We start from the raw sequence: 21,899 nt of genomic DNA, 5'->3' as shown, positions 1-21,899 counted from the left end.
TTTACTGTTGTCGTTATAATGTCGAATAATTGAAAAACGAATTGACAGATAGCACGGTGCATTTTTAGTTGCATTCCTACCGAGATATGACCTTGAAATGTGCAGTTGGATTTAACATGATGGTGATGTTTGAAACTGTACATGAATTAGGTTGTATCTAATGTAACTATTGCCTCCACACGTCTCTGACAGAGCCTTAACAAATGCCACAGTTATTGCAGTGCATTTACATAATGTATCTATGTCCCTGGTATTATGCTCACCCCCTGTAGTGATATGCCCATTGTACAGCACGTAAGAGCATTATTAAAAGGCAGGCCCGGTAACTAACAGGCTCTCAGTCAGGGTGACACGGATGATGCTGTGACTTGATGTATCTGCTGAACAAAACAACGCACGAAAATACGAGAAAAAGCGGAATAAACCGGACCGTAAATTCTGCAGTGCCCCCTGCGCGCATCGTCGAGCGCGGTAGTGGCGTAAAACACGACGAACGTGAGGATGGCAATGACGTCAATGTGGAGCCAGGGGGGAGGGCAGGAGAAAGAGAGAGAGAGGGGGGGGGGGGGGGGGGGGGGGGGGGGGGGGGGGGGGGGGGGGGGGGGGGGGGGGGGGGGGGAGAGAGAGAGCTTGTGCGGCTGCTGCAGCATCACTCTCGGCAGCGTCAGTGCAGTGAGGAGTGCAGCAGCAACTCTCCCAGCTGATGAAACCCAACGGAGCAGTCTGGACTTAACCTCAAGTTTCTGGAGGAAGAGCCCGGCAGACTCTTCCAATTCGACCTGCAGCGCGAGAGGAGGAGGAGGAGAAAGACTTTTAACTCCGTTCCGTTTTTTTTTTTTATTTCTTCCCCCTCTCCCTCCCCCCTAACCACGAAAGGGAATGCCATCGATAAATATGAAACTGGAGATTGTGACCATCATCGCCTGCGAAGTAGACATCGAGGTGTTTACCTCAGACAAAATGCAGGTACGGGTTTCAACACGCGCACACACACACACACACACACACACACACACACACACACACACAAAAAGAAAGAAACAAAGAAGGGAAACGAACGTTGCAACTGTACCCGTGTGACGTTGTTGTGCAGCAGTTTGCTCGGGACCGACTGCACACTGCCCTCTAAGTGCATGTCTCGGTGACGTTGAATGCAGCCCCGTCTCTCAGCCGAGGATTTTTATCAATGGGAGCCCGCAGCTCGCCGAGACTCACGTCGAGCGTCGCGCGCACGGCCCAGTTGATTGACGCTTGATGAATTGCAGAAATGGGTAGACATGGCAATAATGGGACACACACACACACACACACATCACATATAAGATCCTCAATGTACCATTTGTTGTATCATTGTGTACTGAATAAACATTGTGGGGGGGGTTCAGGTGACGCGTAAGTTGAATGGGAGGGTGTGATGGATGGAATTGTCCATTCCAGGCACCTACAGGGAAAGAAACGTTTTAGACGCAGTGGTGGACAGACCGTCTTCTCCCTCTTTATCGCTGCTTGCTCCTTATCCCAGCAGCATTGCAGGTGCACACGGAGGTGGGATACCGAAAAATGGCATCCCATTAATGTTAACATCATGTAGTATGAATAATCCAACCATGATAATCTGAATGACTTTGGTGCCAGAAGGAATACAACTGGTTTGAGTTGAGTGCAAATTGACTTAACTGAAAGTACATTAAGGTATAAACTCAGTGCTGACTTGAACTCATATTTTATTGACATGTCCTAGGGTCAGGTTCCGGTATTCGATACGCTGCCTGTCAGTCACAGAGCAGGAAAGCAGTCGCTCCCAAATGTGTTCAAAGTGAACCTGGGGGACCCCACCTTTGACACTGACACCTGCCAGTTTTGGGTCTTAAAAGGCCACACAGATGGTCTGCCAAAGCTCGACTCACCCACTAAACCCTTTGGAAATTCCATGTCAGAATATATTCCCTCACCTGCTGGTCGCTGTCTGATTTGACTCATCACCAAAGAGAGAGAGAGAATCGCAGGAAGGGAGACAATAAAACCACACTACAGCTGAGGAATACAAAGACTACGATTGTGGCTGATTTCAGCTATTTCCTGCATCCAAAAGCTGCAGTCGCCGGTTCTGAACACCCTCATCCCCCACAGCACCTTTCTTAGCCACTTTTTTGCAACTCCATGTGCATGATTACTAACCATAGACTAGCCGCATAGAGGGGTTTGTATGGCTATGTGAAATATCCTACTTGTTGTGTCTGCTGTGGAAAGAATGGCACGTAAAAATTGCATTTTATTGTAATTTGATGTTACTGACAAATATCCTGCATATATATATGGGCATAACAAACAAGCCTCTGACCCACCCCTGTGGTCTGCGTCCCCACAGCGAAGCCAGGCAGCTGCTGCTCCCAAATCTCATTACACGTTCTAACCACTGCAGACCAGTCAAGGTGAAAGACACTAATGTGTCACCCTACAGTTGTCCTGTAATTATAGGATAGCGGTCATAATCTTTAAGATTACCAAGGGACTCTCTGAAAGAAAAATAGCTGTCTGTGAAACCTCAGAGGTTTTGATTGCGCAGGATTTCTTTTGTATTCAACTGATGGTACTCCTGATCATGACAGTGAATGCCTCTTTGTTTACAACAGTTGTGCTGTCATTTTGGGTGTGTTGGTCGGGGGGAGAGACTCAGAACATGCATAATATTTATTTATTTGTGATTTACTTATGTTCGTGAACTCTGAGATCAGACATCCTCCCCAGACGGGCTTGACACAGCTGCGGGCAAGACAGTCTGATCACAGACAGTCTTCACTAAAGCTTCCTGTCAAGCAGCTCTTATCAGCCCACCTCTCCCAGACTCACCCAAAGAAAACAAGGTCTTTACACAATTAAAAGAGCAGACAGAGGGCTGACTTTGGAATGGCACAAAGAACACCACTAATCCTGGTTTCTGGCACACAGGGAGTGATGGAGAGCGCCGGGGGAGAGGGCAGATTAAAGCAGGACACGTGGGGAAAGGCCTCTGATTGAGCTCACCTCCCTGTCAGCGTCTCCTTGTTTTTATAAATACCTCCAAATCAGAAAATGAGAAAACTGTAATCTCAAGGCTCCTGTTTTGTTGCAAATCACTTAAGATGAACTAATATGTGGATTGCTGCTATATATAGACATGTCACGCAATGATTAGGCAATGGCAGAGGTGCTTGAATGGGTGACATGAAGAAAATAAGTGAATGATGGGTTTTTAATCAGAGGAGATGCTGTGCGACTGGCTGTGGTGGTTTGGAGCCATTGTTTTGACACGGTTGAAATGGCTTGCCTTGGCTCCATCCCAGCTGGTTACATCATTAATGAGCCAAACACAGAGGCTGTAGACAGAGCAGGTTGTTGTTGCAATAACGGCAGAGCTGGTGGTACAGTGGGCTTTCATACCAAAAGTGCTTTGTATTTATTTTGGAGGAAACAAAAGGACGATTGTTGCTGTGCGGTTCAGCGAGGCCAGAGCTGTAGGCAGACGCTGTAGTATGTGCATGTTCGTCACAGCACTATTGTTACCTGGAAAATGTAGCAGCGTCAGCAGATGATAACACAGGACACATGGTGAAGGTCATAGCACATTGGCAGGCAGCGAATGTATCACATAGCACAGAGTGTGATGCAAGCCTTTACAGTTACCTTGTATTCTCAATTTGATCCTGGTGTCTCATTTTTGTATTTATTTACTCGCTTGTCAGTGTGATGGTTGCCCGTTTATTTGCTCTTTTATACATGCATGAATAATTAATTAGCCTGTCAACCCGCTCTTTCTCTTGATAAGTGCCTCTCTGGCTGCAGTCTGTCACTGAATTAAATGTGTTTTAATTCGGAAGCATTGGGAGAAAACAGGACTTTGACATTATAACCCACACTATTATAGAAAAATGTTATAACACTCGAGAACGGCTGCACTGCAAGCTACAAAGGACAGCTGTTCTCAACTTAAGCCTGTACTCCCACACACAGACGGCTGTATAACACTGACACAGTCACACACTCCAACCACAACAGTGAGTCAGCGGACTCACAGACCTACAAACACCTCTGTCAGCAACAGCAGATAACTCGTCGCTGAGGACGCCTTGAGAAGTTTCCGTCCACTTGGATCACTTTCCATCTGTCCTCCGTCTGTCCCTTGTGTCATATGTCGGCTCTCGGGCTTTACCGTCTCAGAAGTTATGATTGTAATGAGGAAGGAGGAGAGATTTAATGTCTAATCGGCTATTTGCAGTTGTCGAGGTTTTGCTGACGTCCGTGTGATGTTTTTATTCTTTCCCACTGTCTTTTTTGATGCACGCCCTTTCATAACGTGCTGTCACTCCCTTGAATTTGTGACAGTTATTTTTGAGCATCCAAGCAACAAAGGAAGTCGTTTCATGTGACTGGTTATCAGATGTGGAATATTTTGCACCATTTCTGGTTAGGCTGAATTTGTTATTAATCTGCTGATTACTTTCTCAATTTAGCGTATCAAAATTGTGAAATATTCCCATCACAATTTCCTGTAGCACATGAAGATGTCTTCAAATTGCTGTTATTTTCTTTCCAACCATTGGTCTAAAACCAAAAGGCTGTGGGTGTCATTTTTGCTTGAAAAATAACTTCAAGATTAATTAGTTAACAAAATATGTGTTGATTCGATTGCTGCAGATTGATTACAAGGTTTCGTCTCTAGAGCAGACATTTGTAATATTTTCTACATTGTAATTAAATTTAAGTGTCAGGCAGGTCCTTGACAGATTTATTACCTGTCTCAATGGACTGACTTAATCTGCTTTTATCAATTGGTGGCCTTTTATTTAGTAACCCATTCTCTCTGCAGTGTTTTATTATTTAGAGAAAGGACAACAACAGACCTCTCACTCCCTGCTCATCAAACATAAATCAGGCCTGAATTTTAATATGATCCAGGCCCAGCATTTCAAAACACTGTTGTGATGACCAGTTGTAGAGGTGAAGGCGGGAGGCAGAGGAGCAGAGGCAGGACAGACGGGATGGATGTAGACGCTGACGGTATCGTGTTCTGTGCCGGTAGGAAACCAGATCGGCATCTTGGCGCGGTTGAGCGATCCCGGGCCAGAGCAGTGGGCTCAGGTGTGCCTGCTCCCCCAGTCCGGGCACTGGGCAGGTGGAGATGGGCAGCTCGCATTGGCCTGAAACCTTAGAGAAGTGCCGGGGCTCAAGTGTCAGCTAAAGGTTAGCGCTGAGTCCGTTAGGGTGACGTAGAACAAAGGACGGGCTCCTGGGTGGGGTGTCGGGTTACCATGTGTCCAAGACGACACGGCTATGAAGTGATCAGATTAGAACCAAAGGACTCTCGATGGAATGTATCGGCCAACAATTTACTCGCCAAGGAAAAAGACGTGGAAACACCAGCACACAATGATTGGCCTCGTTATTGAATTTACGGGGTAACATAATGTTCTTGTCAGAATTTCCATTCCAACACAAATAGGTCTGGAAAGACGGGTAGTTTTTCGTGTTTAAAATAGCAATGCCAAACCAATTCCCTTCGAAGAATACAATAGGGATTCAGACTGAAGAGTTCACAGCATACTGCAAGCTAAAGGCCAACTTTATTTATGTTCTTCAAAGCATTGTTTGCTTTTTTAACAACGTATAGAAGTGATGAAACAATAAATTAGTCCAACTACAAAAAAATGTATCAACTGCAATTTGTGTGAAAGATCAATCATCATTTAAGTAGTACGATGAGAGGTTTGTTAACCTCAGATGTGAATATGTTTTCCATTTATATATAACATGATCATTTTACATTGATAGATGTTGATAGTAAGACAAAACAAAATGAGATCTATATCTAGATTGAACCTTTAGGCAGTGGTGGAAAAAGTATTTACATATTTCACGGACTAAAAGCCTCTGTGTATAAAGTAAAAGTCCTGCATTCAAAATAGAACTTGATTAAAAACACTATCATCAATCATTTTAAGTATAAAGGTAAAAGTACTCTTCAATGCAAAATGTCCAGTTTCAGAATCATATATTGAGTTTCATTATTGATGCATTAATGTACATATCATCATAATGTTGCGGCTGGTAACGGTAGGGCTAATTTCATGTATTGCTGGCTAATTTAATATACAATAATACATCATAATGTAATTGGTAATTATATATTTTCAATAATTGTATTCTGAAAAGTAACTAACTTTGAAATATATGCAGTGTCTTAAAGTACAATATTTGTATAACATTACAGAAAATGGAAATACTCAAGTACCTCAAAATTGTACTTCACTTTCCTTTGCTGCCCATATATTATATATATAATCCATCCATCCATATATTGAATTACAACATGCATTACACATTGCCAGCTGTGCAGCCATGCTCCCAGCGTTGCTCCAGCAGAGCAGTGGCGAGTAGAGAGAAAGAGCTCATCTGTCTACGCTGTAAGAGCTGAAGCATCTCCTCGCCACCTTACGTAATGTTGTGTAACTCTTTGGATTACCGTCGGCTCTAAAGTGTGTAAATCTGCGTGGGGGACTGTGTGGACACACTTGCATGTTAAGAGTGTGTGAAAATGTGTCCGTGTGTGTTTGTTCAAGCGAGGCCTAAGTGCTGCTGACTAGGAAAAGCTCCCGCCTCAATTGAAACCATAACTACCAGATTGGTGATAATAGGATTAATGTGTCCCCTCATGCTGTAAACTGATTTCAATCTCCCCGCCGTGGACACACTGTCCCCGAGGGAGCCGCAGTGAAGCGCCGCATCGGCGGCTCTCGTCGATACGGCTCCCCGCTCGAGCTATCGATCCCACTTTGAGCAACACTTGCCCCATTCACAATCCACACAAAAGCTATTAATCATAAGTTGTTGTTGTTGTTTTGTAATGCTGAGGAGTTGCTGCTATGCTAATACTAATAGCTGCTTTCAAGAAGCCGTGTTTGTCTGTGTATCGTGGGTGCTGGGTCACCACACACACACACACACACACACACTCAACCTCCGAGTTTTATCCACTAAAACACATTACCTCATCCAAAGGAATCATCGAGCGGACTGTAGGTTACAGTCTTCCCTCACCGGCAAGTACAGAGACAACAGTGGTGCAACATCACTGAGACGGTGGAGGCTGTACATGGCGAAATCATAGTTTGTTCCAAACTATTTTAATAACTGGAGGTCTTCTGAAGCAATGGCATGTCAGGCACTTTAAATACATACGCAGATTTTAAATTTATTTGACATTAATTTATTGTTCCTCTGTTGTGCAGCAATCCAAACACACTTCCAACTAAAAAGGTGCGAAGTCTTCTGATAAGACACGTCATACAATCTTGTCACAAAATAAACTAATATACTCAGATGTGTTATTAATAGGCTAGTGGGTAAGGAATCAGTAGGCAGTCAATGGCAGTGAACAAGCAATACGTGTGAGTGACCGCAACCACAAGAGGTCCTTGAGCAAGCAGCCATAACTAGGGATCCAAAGTATCAGAATCCGCGATGAGCCGGGGACAGATCCAGAGGTGGACACACTCACTCACACAGTCACTCACGCACACACGGCCACCGATCGCATTATTCTCCAAGCAGAGATAACAAAGGTTGAAAAAATGTCCCTTTAAAGCATTTACAGGAAGACATTGTGAAACTGTGATAAAAGTATTGGACTAAAAATCCAATGATAGTGATCACAAATATAAAGACTGGCTGTGAAATTAGTTTTAACAATAGTCAGCGTATGAAACCAATCAATTAGTTACATTGTCCCACGACCTCGTGCTAGAAAGAAACAAAGTAATATCTCTGAGAGGAATTGCAACACAAGAGTAAAATACATAGGAAACATTACATCTCACTGTACAGAAGTTAGCTTTCAAGCTAGAAGCTGACGAAAGACAACTATGATAAAAAGTGTCCCATAGGTGCCAGTCAATATTTGCTTGTTCACAGATCTGACAAAAGGATGAATGTAACAAAGTCACAGAACTGTGCTTGAGGAAGTCGCTCGGCTACTTCTTGCAGCAGGACATTGAACTCAAACACACACTGAACCACTCAGATTCATTGAGACGTGTGTGGCTCTGTGTTGTAAAATAAGGCTGAACATCTGAAAAACGTAATGGAAACATCTTCGTATGTTGAGTATTTGTTTTATTTTCGATGGTGTTTGTAGTAATGTTTGGCAGCCAAAAGGTCGGCCTTGTCTTAAACATAATACAGTGTCATGTCACAAGGGAAAATTGTAAGTGCACACAGACATAATCTCAATGGAAAGTTGGCTCTGTTTTAGAGAACGGTAATGGAAAAAATAAGGAACGTGATAAGCAAAAATGTGCTGGAACAGACATGCATGCAGGTATGAGGTTTATCCTCCAGCTGCGTCTGTTATCTCTGCAATCTGCCTCTCTTGTTCGACCTCATTAGACTGGATCCAGTGTGGCCCTTTAGGGAGGACTGTAATTAAAAACAAAGGTCCACACACTTAAGGAATGAATTTTCTTAATTTTTCCAACATGGTCTATTTTTAGTGTAACACTGTCCCTGACTCACCCCGAGGCTCCGTGGCCCAGTTTGTTAGTTTTCACCCAAATCCTATTCCAGCACGAGGGTCTGGATTAGACTGCTGAAGCCACGCACGTGTCCCAGAGAAGCATGAGTGATTCGCTGAAGTAAAAAAGAAAAAAACCTTCTTTACGTACCAATTAGGCTCAGTTAATCTTTTCATTTTGATCCAAAATGCCAAATAGTGTAATTCAACGTAGAATTGAGCTAGCTTGTGGATTACAGTGTATGCCTGCCAATGTGATTTAAATACTGTACTCGCTTCAATGACAAACCAGATCAGAATATAGAGCATTGGGACCAGGGTAGGAAATTTACATATTTTTTGGGGGGCAATTTTTGCCCCCACTGACTGAAATCCAGGGGCATTTATAAAAAAATTGAAACTTTTTGAAACTTGTGAAATAACATTTAACCTTTGTTCAAAATAATAAATACTTATTTAGGCTTACAGTATATGAGCAACTGTCATCAAATGACAATAAGAAGAATATTAGGCAGTAGTCTACAGATTCAAAGTGTTTTCTTAGATTTTTTAAACAAAAAAAGAAATCAGACAATCATATTAAATTGTATTCTTATTTCTTTGTGGTTATTTCTTGTTGTTACATTTTTTAAACAACTATTAACAATTATAACTTTTTTATATATTATAACATATATATAACAATTTGAAAAAACAAAACGCAATAAAAAAGGGCTATACATAAATTAATTCAATTCAATTTACAACCAAAAATATTAAATTATATGTACAGTGTAGACAAATAATAAATATGTACATATACATATGAGTGGCTTATTTGTCAAATAGCACCAGTTCGTCATCATCGTCATTTGTGTCACTGTCATTGGAGAAGTTGCTGGTCTAACCTGCTGCCTTGCCCACAGGGTTTTATGTGAGGCCGCCTGGCTTTCTTCTCACAGCAGATTCTACACATGCTGCAGCAGCTGCATCTTCTTCTTCTGGTCCCTCCAGTGAGATCATCATGATGTCTTCCACTGTGTTGCGATTGAACAAGCAAAAACAACAATAGTATGTTACATGTGATAAGGGACTTAATCTAAACATGTAAACCATGATACCCCCAGTCAACTGCAGTCTTGTCCTCATGACTCTGGCTAACGTTAGCTAGCTAGCTAGCAAGCAAGCCTTTGTAGCTAACGCACTATCAGAGTGTTAGTTAGCTAACGTTAGCTAACTAACGCTAAAGCGAATTAAATAAGTTCAAAATAATTACTACTAGTTATCACTCACCGCAGGCGATTTCTTGACGTTGTCGTTCCCATTGATGAATTCAACGTGTGCTGGGTTGACGACTAATTTGGCAACTGTCCACAAGTTCGACATGCCTTGCAAACAATGCATGTCTTACCACAGTGTGTGGTATTTATACTCAGTGTGGTATTTATACTCAGTGTGGTATTTATACTTAACACAGTGTGTGGTATTTATACTCAGTGTGGTATTTATACTTAACACAGTGTGTGGTATTTATACTCAGTGTGGTATTTATACTTAACACAGTGTGTGGTATTTATACTCAGTGTTGTATTTATACTTACCACAGTGTGTATTGTATTTATACTCAGTGTGGTATTTATGGCTGATTAAAGGCATGATGGGATATGTTGGTGTGTTTCAGCTGATGTCTCACCAGTGAAAGAGAACCACCTGAATACGTGAGCCTTATTGAACTCTCTAAACTGCACGATGAGTTGACAAAAGACAACAATTAAAGTCAACAGCATGCCGTAACATCACAGTTTGAGCACAATTTACTGAGAATACGTTCAGAATCATGTGTACATGAATCATGTGTACATGATTCTGGTTTTGGTATTCAGTGCGCGTTCATCCTTCATTGTGTTTACCGTGCCACAGAACAGGGTGGATCTGACGCTCTGCTAATTGTAAGTGATCACTACACGTTGAAGAAACATAATCCTTCCTTTACATAAGATGGGAAAACACAGTCATCTGTCACAGGGTTACACCCAATGCCGCCACTTGACTGATTCATTACCTGGAAGAGGTGTGAAGTAGATATACTGTAACCACATTTCAATTCCTCAGCTTTATCTCCTCTCCTGTACCCCTTTGGCCTCTGCACCGTTCTGTCAATCACTACTGTTTATTGTTCTGCTGCCTGATGAAGCCCTGTTGACAAAGCCCAATAACCCTGCGCCTCATCCCTAAACTGGCTGATCTTTTCTGTGGATGATTGTGTGTCAGGACCACTTCCTGGTTCTGTGTTCTGCGCCACTGGAATGTGAGTTCTGCCCACAGTCATGTCCTGTTGCCACCATCATGACAGCCTTTCCCTTACCGGCGGGGACATAACTGCCTCATTACCCAAAAGGCAATCAGCTGAAGGATGGCCCTGAAGCCATCACTAGCAAGCTGAACAGCCCTCCACGTTGGATTGTTATTGTGCTTGATTGCTTTCTGTCTCTTTTTGTGGGACTTTTTTATACGACGTGTTCTATTTAAAAGAAAAAGTCACCTGAGGCAATGTTCAACTTCTTTTTAACAGTATAGTCATGGCTCATGCATAATACACTTTTTGATTTGACAAATACAATGTGCAGTTCAAGCACTGTCGTTCAACTCTTTATTTTTTTTGCAATTAGAAGAAGTCTGGCACATTGGCAGCAGCTAATTAGCATTTTCTCACAAGAGGATTTTGTTGACTGGAAGCTGTGTTGATAGTTATATTCGAGCAGCAGGAAACAGCTTTGTATGTGTACTTTAAAATACAGGTACAAATTGCACCTTTCCAAAAATGATGATGAAAATCTGTCGACATTTTAAACACGGAGCCTCTCTTCTGATGCCATGTGAAATATTGACTTTATTTAATTTCAGAAAACCTCTGAGCTATTATTATCTTCAAGGGCCCTCTTTGACGAAAGAGATTTTTGAGCTCTGCTAATTAGCAGTTCCGCGTTTCACAAATGGTGGTCGCTTGCAAATTCTGTAGTTCTATATGGTTCTCGAATAGAAATGTATCTGAAATGTGTCAGTATTAACGGAAGCGGAAAAGATTTCATGTTGCGTGTGTGTGTGTGTGTGTGTGTGTGTGTGTGTGTGTGTGTGTGTGTGTGTGTGAAACCTGTCTATCTCTGGACAAGCCAGTTGTCCTTCAGTTGTGCTTTGGTCCTCATGGCACTTCCTGTGACATTACTCTACTATGCAGACATGCCCTGTGTGTATATGTGTGGATACCTCCAGCAATACCAGCTAACTAATGGTGGAAACATAGCTGAACACGTGTGTGTGTACATCACACACACATGCTTACTCACACAAGTCTCTCACACACACACACAAGTCATAGTTGACAGCTGTACTTGCTGACCAGCTCTGACTTCTCTCTCTCTCTTCCATCATCCAGTAATCCGCCTTTTTTTTGTACATAGTGTTTATTAATTTACCTATATTGTTTTTAGCCATTTTCTCATGTGTTTGTCACACTGTATTGTATCTGTGCTGTTTGTGTCACTTGTCTGGACTGTGCTACTGCCTCTTGGCCAGGTCATCATTGTAAATGAGAATTGGTTCTTAATTGATTTTACCTGGTTAAATAAAGGTTTAATAAAAAACACACATACACATGCACAGCAGAACAAAGGGAGTGGGTTACAGAGGGACCAATAATGGCAGATGAGCAGGACACTTTTTAGCACGCTGTAACTCAACACCCCTCTCCTCTTCCATGTTCCTCCTCCTCTTCCTCCTCGCATTCCCTCAGGATGTCCGCTCATATGAAGACCACATCAATTTGTTATGAGCTCGCTCACTTGTTGCACTCCAAACGGCCGATGTATCAGCGTCAGTGGTTAAAAACAGTACACGCTATTTGGGAACATGATCTCGGAGCTTTCCCACATCTCTCCGCATGCCAAAACATCAATTTAGGTGACAGAAGTACCTGGTGTGTGTGTGTGTGTGTGTGTGTGTGAGTGAGAGACCACCTTATTGATTATCACACATGGAGTTTGATGACTGACATGTGAGTCATCGTAGCTGGCTAAGGCTTGTGGAAAATTCACAGTTTGAACAAGGACTTAAGTGGGCTCTGCAGAAAGACCAAACAAGTGCTTTGTTGTCACTCTCAAGCTAGTTGCAATCAAGCCTAATTCCGAAAGAATTTGCATGCAAACAATAGCTGGTTGAATGCTCTAACATGTAAGTAGGAGTTCAATTGTAGAGAGATACATTTGCTGATTATTTACCCCAAATCCTTAATGTTGCATTAATCAATATTGCTATACTAGCAGTGGAAAAAAATACTTATGTGGAAGTTGTCTCAACTCTAGAAGCTCTATAGCATTTTTAGGTTATTTATTTAACTTTTGTTGTTGTCTGATTTGGTTCACATTCACCGTTCTCATCAGCAACCTTTTCAGTCGTTAAAGGCAGTTGTTTTCAGTGAAAAGGTTCTGATAAACCGTTGATAGATAGATAGATAGATAGATAGATAGATAGATAGATAGATAGATAGATAGATAGATAGATAGATAGATAGATAGATAGATAGATAGATAGATAGATAGATAGATAGATAGATACTTTATTCATCCCCAGGGGGAAATTTGTTTGAAGCAGCTGCAGCAGCAGGCATGTTTACAATATATACAATACAATAAAATAAAATAGCAGGGCAGGACATATTACATGTAAGAATTTAAATAATAAAGGAAATGAAAAAAATAAAATACAAATGAAAGTGTATACAGTGTATCTAAGTCTATATAAAGTGAAAGCGGTGCAAGGTTTATTGATGTTGTTCAATTTGGGGAGGATCTGACCAAAGAGAGTGAATGTTGAACTGACACTCATTGGGGCACACAATTACAACTTCATTTGAATGTTAATGTTGCTCTGTATTGAAGGTTTGCTCCTGTGATTTTGTATTTCAAATCCATGTAGTAATTCAAACAGAAATCTGCTTTGCAGAAATCTGGTTTGACCTCTTTAATACAACATTGTGACCCATTTATTCTGCCGTTTAAACACAATTAGACACAAACACAAGAAGCTGTTTGGTTAACTACTATTTAGCAGTTGACAGTGGGAGTGAGAGAATCAATGTTTAATGAGCAAACTTAACACTTGGTTGTCCCTGTATTGTTGTGAGTCACACTCTTCCCTCTCCTCCGGCTTTTTGGGATTGCAGCGTTCTAATTGCTCAGTTAGTTGGTAATTCTCCTCAAAACACATAAAAGGAGTCAAGATATTCACACATTCCTGAGCTGACCTCTTTTCTGTGCTTCTTTAGAGTGCACCTTGTATGGCGAACTAGAAACCTGACTAAAAATGGTATCGCGGAGCCCGGAGGTGAAGTTTAGCCAGCCACCCCGAGGCGTTGAGCAAAGGGAAGACCAGATGCACTTACATTTGGAGAAGGACTGGGAATAAAACAAGAAGGGAAGCAGGGAAGATTCTGAGCAAATTAATCTGCTTATTCTTAAAAATGAAAATTGTTTTACCACAGCATACACCACACTGCAGCATAACTGTTTTTCACAGCTTGCACAGTCATTAACAACTCTGCATGTGTCAGGCAGGGCGATGATGTGATTTCTCAGCGGAGGAGCAGGAGACTCTGTATTCTCATAATAACAATTGCTCAAAAAGTACTTGGCTGTAGTTTATTAGGCATTCATCAAGGACATCAAGGAAAGTAGTGGTACTTTAATGATTTATTGTTAAATGTATTACAAATAATGTTATAGGTTTTGAAAAGGTATTCAATAGTTTCCTGATAACAATGGACAAATCGGTTTGGATATTTCCTTCGCACTCGTCGTGTTTTTGTATGTGTTACAATGTGACTGTGGGTCAGTGGTTAGCAGGTCCGTCTTTCAATCAGGGGGTCGGCAGTTCAATCCCCGCCCCCAGTCGATGTGTCCTTGAGCAAGACACTTAACCCTGAATTGTTCCCTGTAGCTGTGTCTACGGTGTTGTAACATGATTGTAAGTCGCTTTGGATAAAAGTGTCAGCTAATTGACATGTAATGTGATGTGTGTCATTGGGCAGTATGATAATCTACACCTGCCTTCTTACATTCATTTTTATTTTATTTATTTATTTATTTACATTTAGTGCTTACTTTCCAGTCCAGAAGTTACATATTGCAATATAGTGTTAAATGATAAGTCGATTAATCAATTTATCGTTAAAGTCAGAGCGAATATTTGATGGTTGCAGCTTCTCGGATAGAAGTTCTTGTCTCACCATGTACGTAAACTTAATATATATATATATATATATATATATATATATATATATTTTTTTTTTTTTTTTAAACAGCAAAGCAAATGACTGTTTTTTGAGGTTTCCTGATGTTTTATCGACCAATTGATTGATTAAAGAAAAAAAGGGTATAGATAATAATTTTAGATAAATAAAGCCCTCTAGTCGTGCACAGCTTCCCACAGGATTTTTGTGATGAATATAGAAAATTAGATGACGGCATGGCCGTGCATTCAATTCTACTAAATGTTAAGACCAGATTATATGTATATGTGCGGGAGGTTCTTTTTTATGTCTTCATCCAAAGGACACACAGACACAGAACCGAGCACTCATTTCAGTGTGCTGAGTACTGAATACCTGGTGTCTGCCATCACTAAGCTGTCACTAATGTGCTGAGGCAGATCTCACAGCCGACATGCCATCTGTGTGTTCCTCCAGCTAACACGCACCCTTTCCATCCTGGTTGGAGGTGCAGCGTCAGCCAAACGAGGAGTGGGATGTGGGAGTATGTCAGCAGCGCCTGTTTCCCCCTGAAAATATCTCGAGACAAGCTCTGGCACGCATTAACACAATCATGGACTGATTTGATGAGGTCCAAACTTAACAATTGATGATGAGGCCACTGACTGCACACATGTGGCTCTCGGTACGTTAGGCACATGAGCAGATCAAAGGGAAAAGGATAATGAAAGGCATTTCTTCTTTTTCACAAAATTCCAGTGCAAAGTGGTGGTGATGAAACTGGTCAGTCCACCGAGCATCTTGATTTTTTGGAAAGAAGACTTTATTTCATACGTCACGTTTCCGCCTGCGATGGTCGACGGGGAGACAAAGAACAGCGCTGCTGCTGATTACTCAGAAACCAGCTCTCCCAGCGGCCCTTTTCCTCTCGCCCTCCTTCTGAGCTGCTTGATTGAGTTCACAGCTGAGGAGGCTACTTTGGGGCCCATGAGTAAAAACACATAGGAGTTATGGGAATATATCATATGGGTATAGTGAAAGACAAATGTGATGCATAAGAAGGATGGGGGGAGTGATCGGAGATGGGAGAGAGTTACATAAAGAGACGGGGAGGGTGAGGAAAGAGGACTGGAAGACAGACGATTGCAGGCAAATTGACGGGAAGTTGGAAATCTAATTAGATATTCACTGACACCCTAGTGTCAGTCTAACATGTCTTACCAAAAATATGGTATATATCAAAAATACACTTATTGAGAGTATTTGATAACATTTTCTTTTGAAATTGGAAAGATTGTTTACAAAATAAAGCATGCTATTGAGTAAGTTGCTCCAGGGGACATTTTACCAGAAATCAATCACTGCTCTGTGTTGCTAGCCCCGAAACAATTGGTCAGTTCATCGATGAAGCGATCAACAGAAAATGAATCAACAAAATAAGTAGGTCCTCAAATGTTGGGATATGTTACTTTTCTCTCTGTTATGTATTTTATATTTCTACAAGTAATCTAAAGATGGGGCTCTGGGAAATGTTTTCTTTTCCGAAAGAAAGAATTAGTTGAAAACTGAATGCATAGATTCGTCAATATTGAATAACTGTTGTTGTTTTTCTACTTGCTATTGATACACTTGTGTGTTTTCTGTTAACAGATCATGTTTGTTTCTGCTTTTGCAGGAGAGGTTTGAGGCCTTGTTTAGGATCTACGATGAACAAACGACTTTCCAGATGTTTAAAAGCTTTCGTAGAATCCGGATCAACTTCAGCACCCCAGAGGCCGCGGCCCGCGCTCGCATCGAGCTGCATGAGTCCGAGTTCAACGGAAATAAGCTCAAACTCTACTTCGCCCAAGTGAGTGTCAGTTAAGAGGTCTGGGAAAGGGCAGGAAGGGGGCCTGGGACATGTATCGTCTAAGATACATCAGAGCTTATTTACATGGGAAGTTATGCTAGAAGTGCATCATTCATAGACATACATATACACACACACAGAATAGGGACAATAAACTCAGCAAAAGGAGAGTAACACTGGCTCTCCTCTCAAGTCCTCTCACTTCCTCTGTTGTATTCTCTTCTCTGGCCCCACCTGACTGCTTCTTCAACCCACCAACCCTCCTGTCAAAGATCATCATTCACATGATTGAAAACATGAACGCATAAATTCAGGAATTCTCTTCCGTCGTCGCTGTGTTTTTTTTTGTGTCTGTCCGTCTGTTGCCTTTGGGGGAGAAAGGGAAAGAAAAACAAGGTGAAGTGTGTTTCTAGTACAAAGACAAAATAAGGAGAGCATATGTCTTCGGTACTGTGATGAAATTGTTTTACATATTTGCTTATGGCTACTAAAATAAGATTGGAGACGTCATTAACAGTAGGTGAATCGATGTCTGGTCGTTTTGGTTTAAAGTGGACTAGATTTGGTTGAAAAGCAAAAGATTTGACTTAACGGTTGACACGCAACCATCTGAATGTCTTTTTTTTCAATGTGTAGAAAGAACAAACAACCCATTGAAATGCTGCACGCAAGCTCTGTTAAAAACACCTGTAATAAGGGAGAATAACTCATTTTAAAACACATGTAAGCCCAGATGCCTGGACGTCATTTGGCCTGCAAATCTTCATATTCCTGTTTCCTGGGAAACCATGAGTCAACTTATAATTGATGCCCGTTTTATAACAAATACATCACCAGTCATAACCCCTGCTGCGCATCTCAGTACTTTGATGTAAGAGGATTAAGGATTTTAGCGCTCAGACAGATACCACATGTAGGTATTGTAATTATGGCAATTGGTTGTTATCAAAAGGCCACAATCCCATCATGGGAAGGAGCCTGCAATTTACAACTGAAAGACTGTGGCACAAAACTAATGTGCTTCTCTTGCTCTCGGGTATCAGGATTTAACTGTCTCAAATTGGCCCTTCTTTGTGGGGCATTGCTATTCACATTCTAAAAAATGGTCTACATCAGTTTGTCGACTGTCACTTTCCCCAGGCAGTACGGGATGAAGTTAGGCTGCAGCTATGTCCACTACCTAGTGTATTAAAGTAGTGAACCATGAAACAGGTGTATACAATGAGAGAACTACATGAGAAAGTCCGTCCAGAGGAATTCAACAGCTTCTCCCTCTTCAAATCGTTTTGACCGTCTCTCTCTCTCCAACCTTCATCAGTTGTCATCTCCTCTCCGATAGGTCCAGAATGGCGACGAGGACATTGACAAGTCGTACCTGGCCCCTCCCCAGCCCAGCAAACAGTTTCTGATCTCACCGCCTGCCTCGCCTCCTGTGGGCTGGAGCCAGAGTGATGACGCTACACCCGTCATCAACTACGACCTGCTGTGTGCAGTCGCCAAGCTAGGACCTGGTCAGTACTCTGTAAATGTGTTCAACAAGACATCTTAATACACAGACATGCACACAAATTTGATGCAAACGTATTCAAATATTTTCATGCTCCTCAGCAGGGTAATATGGAAAAGGTCATTTATCTAGGAAGCATTAGGGTGAACATTGTTGAATTATTACAGTTTTATTCTTGACTTTTAATGCAGGCATTTCAGTAATGTCTGCAAAGCAGTATTAGGGTCTAATCACAGATGCATTTCTGTGTAAAGCTGCCATTACGTGCCTATATAATGTCACTATGAGTTGAGTCAACGCAGAATGTTCTTGCTGCATTGTTACTGTGCACATGCTCTCGATCAGGCAGCAACAATAAATAAATCAGCTTGAAGCCCATAACTTACATCCACAGTGCTGGCCACAATCCGTCATTGTCGAGGGTGCTTAACCTTCACTTGCTGCTTTCTGACATCTCTCAGGAAATATGCATCAGAACCAGTATTTGTGTGTGCCTGTGTGTCTGTGTTTGCCTATGGATTAGCATGGTCTCTTCATTTTAGGCTTTCCAAAAGCCAAAAACACAAAAGAAAGTCTCAGGAATTGTATTAATATGCACAAACGCAAGCTAAGATTGTTAGCATGCCTAGTTTGCTGGCTTACCACCCACCCGCAGTGTTTTAACATGCCCTCTATGGAGTTTAGAGTAACATCAGCAGCACTGTCCTGTTTTCTTTCAATTTGGGGAAGTTTATACTCAAGCAACTCCAGTCAATATTACTTCAGATAACGTTGCAATTGCTAAACACATCCTCATTCTAAAACAACAACAACTCCGGTAATGTTAGAACTGAAAATATACAGTTAGAAAATACAAATACATACTTTAGCCTCACTCTTTCCTGTTTAAAACCCTTTGTATGAGGATCTTATGTTTGGTTTTGAAATAAGTCAGCTGGCGACAGCATTTTTAGCAAACCCATGGAGCTAGCGTGAGCACAGCCCAGCACAGTTAGTTACATTGGGAAGGTTTTGAGATTTTCCCCAGCAGAACTTCTCCGCTCAGAAATAATGACACCTCAGCTTTGTGGACAAGATTTTAGATTGCAGCAACCTTTATTAAATGTCACCAAACACACGTGAAAAAGTGTGCAACGTCCACAATATCTGCCCATGTTTGTGAACGTGAGTTTCATGATGATTAAGTTGGAAACATCCCTTCTGAAATATTTGTATTACCTTTTTAACCAAATGGTATTGTACTGTATGTGTGTTTTACACACACTGACTAAATGAAGGAAGGAAAAGGCGGTTACAAATGTGGTGACAGAAAGTCTAAGAGCAAATATGGCATTAACAATAGATATATGAGGGAAAAAAGGGAATAAATAAAATTAATGAAACTATTAAAATGAAAATAAATGAAGGTATGTCAGAAAGGGCCTCCAAAGCATGTACAATGTCTTAGCAGATGCACGACAAGCATAGCGGGTTTTCTCAAGCTTGAGGCAAGACATTATGATCTGGAGCCTTTGAGAACATCTGGGTGGGGCAGCTTCCTTCCCTGGAAAACATTACTTCTAAATCTGTAGTCAATTCAACACTGTTGTCTTTTTGTTATTGTCAACTAAAACATGATTAAACTTCCCTGATACAAACAAACAAACACACACATAAACAAACAAACACATACAAACAAACACACACACACAAACGCACCGTCCAGCCAAGAGTACCACTTTCGACACGTTCAGCCGCTACCATAGCAACACGAGGAATCAGGACGCGTCTTTGTCCTTTGCCTCACATCCTGGCCGCTAGAATCAGATTAGTGCTGAGCTGCAGCACGGCGCGCTGACTCCCTCTGTCACCTCCCTGCGGTAACAACAGGACTCCGGTCGCTGCCCGTCTCTCTGTTTGGCAACGCTGGGAAAAAAACGGCGAGACCAATTTCCTCCTGTCTGCCAGCTGTCTGATCTCTTCTCCATGGCAACTGTGATACAATCTAGCAGGTGTATGTTTTCAATCTGCGTCTGCTGAGTTTGGCATCTGGACAAACGGCAGTCTTGTTGAAAGTCTCTTTGTTTTCTACAGAAGCCGCGAGCTGACACGGTCTCCAGTGCAATGGAAATATTTTGTGCTGTAAAAATATCCCCAATTGGAGATACATAGTCACAATAGTTCAATAATAAACTACACAAGCATATTATTTAAACTAGAGCTGACCAGCTTTACTCTTCTCAGACAGTGTTTGTTCTCCCGATCAACAGTGATGGAAGAAATATTCACATTTTTTCCTTCGGTAAAGCTATTAATACTAATACTAAGTAAAATAAAATTCATGCAGACACGTTAAACTAAAGGACTGATCAATCTGAATAGTACTATCAACTGAATGTGTGTGGTTATCAAACGTAAAAGGCACATATTTAGAATTTCAGATTATTATAAAAATTATGGGATTATTGTAATTTGTGTGAAATACTGTAACATTGGGATAACTTCATTGTTGGTGTTGGTCTTTTCAAGGGATTTGTTCACAATGAGATCAATCTTAAGTACAGTACTTGAATAAATGTGCTGACTGAGAGAGTATTTCATGTAGAAATGTCTTTAGTAACTCCTGCTCTACCACCCACCCACCCACCCCCTCACCCTCTTCCAGGTGAAAAGTATGAGCTCCACGCGGGGACAGAGTCCACCCCCAGCGTGGTCGTCCACGTGTGCGAGAGTGAGACAGAGGAGGACGAGGCGGCGCGGCCAAAGCAGCAGATCGTCCAGACCAGACGTCCGGAGGGACCCCCCAAAGTCCTCAACTAGAGAGGCCTTCCCCCCGACACCGGCGCGGCCTCCGACCGCCCCTTAAACCCGCGACACACCTGCCCTCTCTCTCTCTCTCGTCTCTGCACTCACAGAGAGCGTCGATGCCCCTCATTTCAGTTCAACTACAAGCAAAAACAAACCAACAAACATTGCTCGCAGACGGTGTTTGTGGTGGAGCGTGGCGATGGAATGAGGTGGCTTGAAGGGGATGGATGAGAATCACACACACACTCATCACATTCTGCGGACAGCATGGGGAGCGGAGGGCACGCTTGCCTCCACCCCCCCCCCCCCCCCCCCCCTCCCCCCCCCCCACCCATCCCCCTCCCTCGTTTTCAGCAAAAGGGGTGGAAATACCTGTCGCTACGCAGGCACCTGTCACTTATCACACACACTCGGCTCTCATTGCTAGTCCTGCTCGGTAGCTTGCTAGTTAGTTAGCTCTTTAGCTTGTACCTCTCCCTTCGTCTCACGGTCATGTGTACAATAATCTTTGGTTAAACAAAGACATTTATATTTCTTCTTCTTCTTTTTTTTTCTTCTTTTTGTTACAATACATTGTGTTTTCATTATATATATATATATATATATATATATATATACACATATATATACACATATATATATACACATATGTATATATATATATATATATATATATACACATATATATATATATATATATATGTATGTGATATATATATATATATGTATATCTTTTTCATCCATTTTCATACCTGCTGGTTTGTCGCTTCAGCTTGTATCAAGATTGAGTGTGTGATGTTCCTGCTCTTGTCTGCATGTATATATTGTATTACAAAAAATACGTACAGAAACACAAATACTAACAAAATATATCAAGAAAAAGGAACCTATTTAACATCACACACACAGCACGAAGCGTCATATGTGACTAATGTGGTGACTGTTTGTCTTTTTTTCTGCTCGTTTTGGC

The 21,899-nt window shown here is 41.7% G+C and overlaps 1 protein-coding gene across 1 annotated transcript; it reads left to right on the top strand.

Moving 5' to 3' along the window:
- The first annotated feature begins 879 nt into the window (after positions 1-879).
- Positions 880-21,174, top strand: LOC117751317 (calcipressin-3-like). Its single transcript, XM_034563106.1, has 4 exons — positions 880-966; positions 16,462-16,635; positions 17,975-18,146; positions 20,787-21,174. The coding sequence occupies exons 1-4, from the start codon at positions 880-882 to the stop codon at positions 20,939-20,941; spliced, it is 588 nt and encodes a 195-aa protein (XP_034418997.1). The 3' UTR covers positions 20,942-21,174.
- Positions 21,175-21,899: the final 725 nt, after the last annotated feature.

Source organism: Cyclopterus lumpus, chromosome 22 (genome assembly GCF_009769545.1).
Source record: "Cyclopterus lumpus isolate fCycLum1 chromosome 22, fCycLum1.pri, whole genome shotgun sequence".
NCBI classification, from domain to species: domain Eukaryota; kingdom Metazoa; phylum Chordata; class Actinopteri; order Perciformes; family Cyclopteridae; genus Cyclopterus; species Cyclopterus lumpus.
The sequence above is the reverse complement of the archived record's forward strand: the minus strand, read 5'-3'. Positions and strand labels throughout refer to the sequence as shown.

What these genes read in the sequence shown, in the direction of transcription:
- LOC117751317 (XM_034563106.1), top strand. Translation starts at nt 880, where the DNA reads ATGCCATCGATAAATATGAAACTGGAGATTGTGACCATCATCGCCTGC. An exon ending in TTACCTCAGACAAAATGCAG is followed by an intron (nt 967 to 16,461) that starts GTACGGGTTTCA and finishes CTGCTTTTGCAG; the next exon opens with GAGAGGTTTGAGGCCTTGTT. An exon ending in AGTCGCCAAGCTAGGACCTG is followed by an intron (nt 18,147 to 20,786) that starts GTCAGTACTCTG and finishes ACCCTCTTCCAG; the next exon opens with GTGAAAAGTATGAGCTCCAC.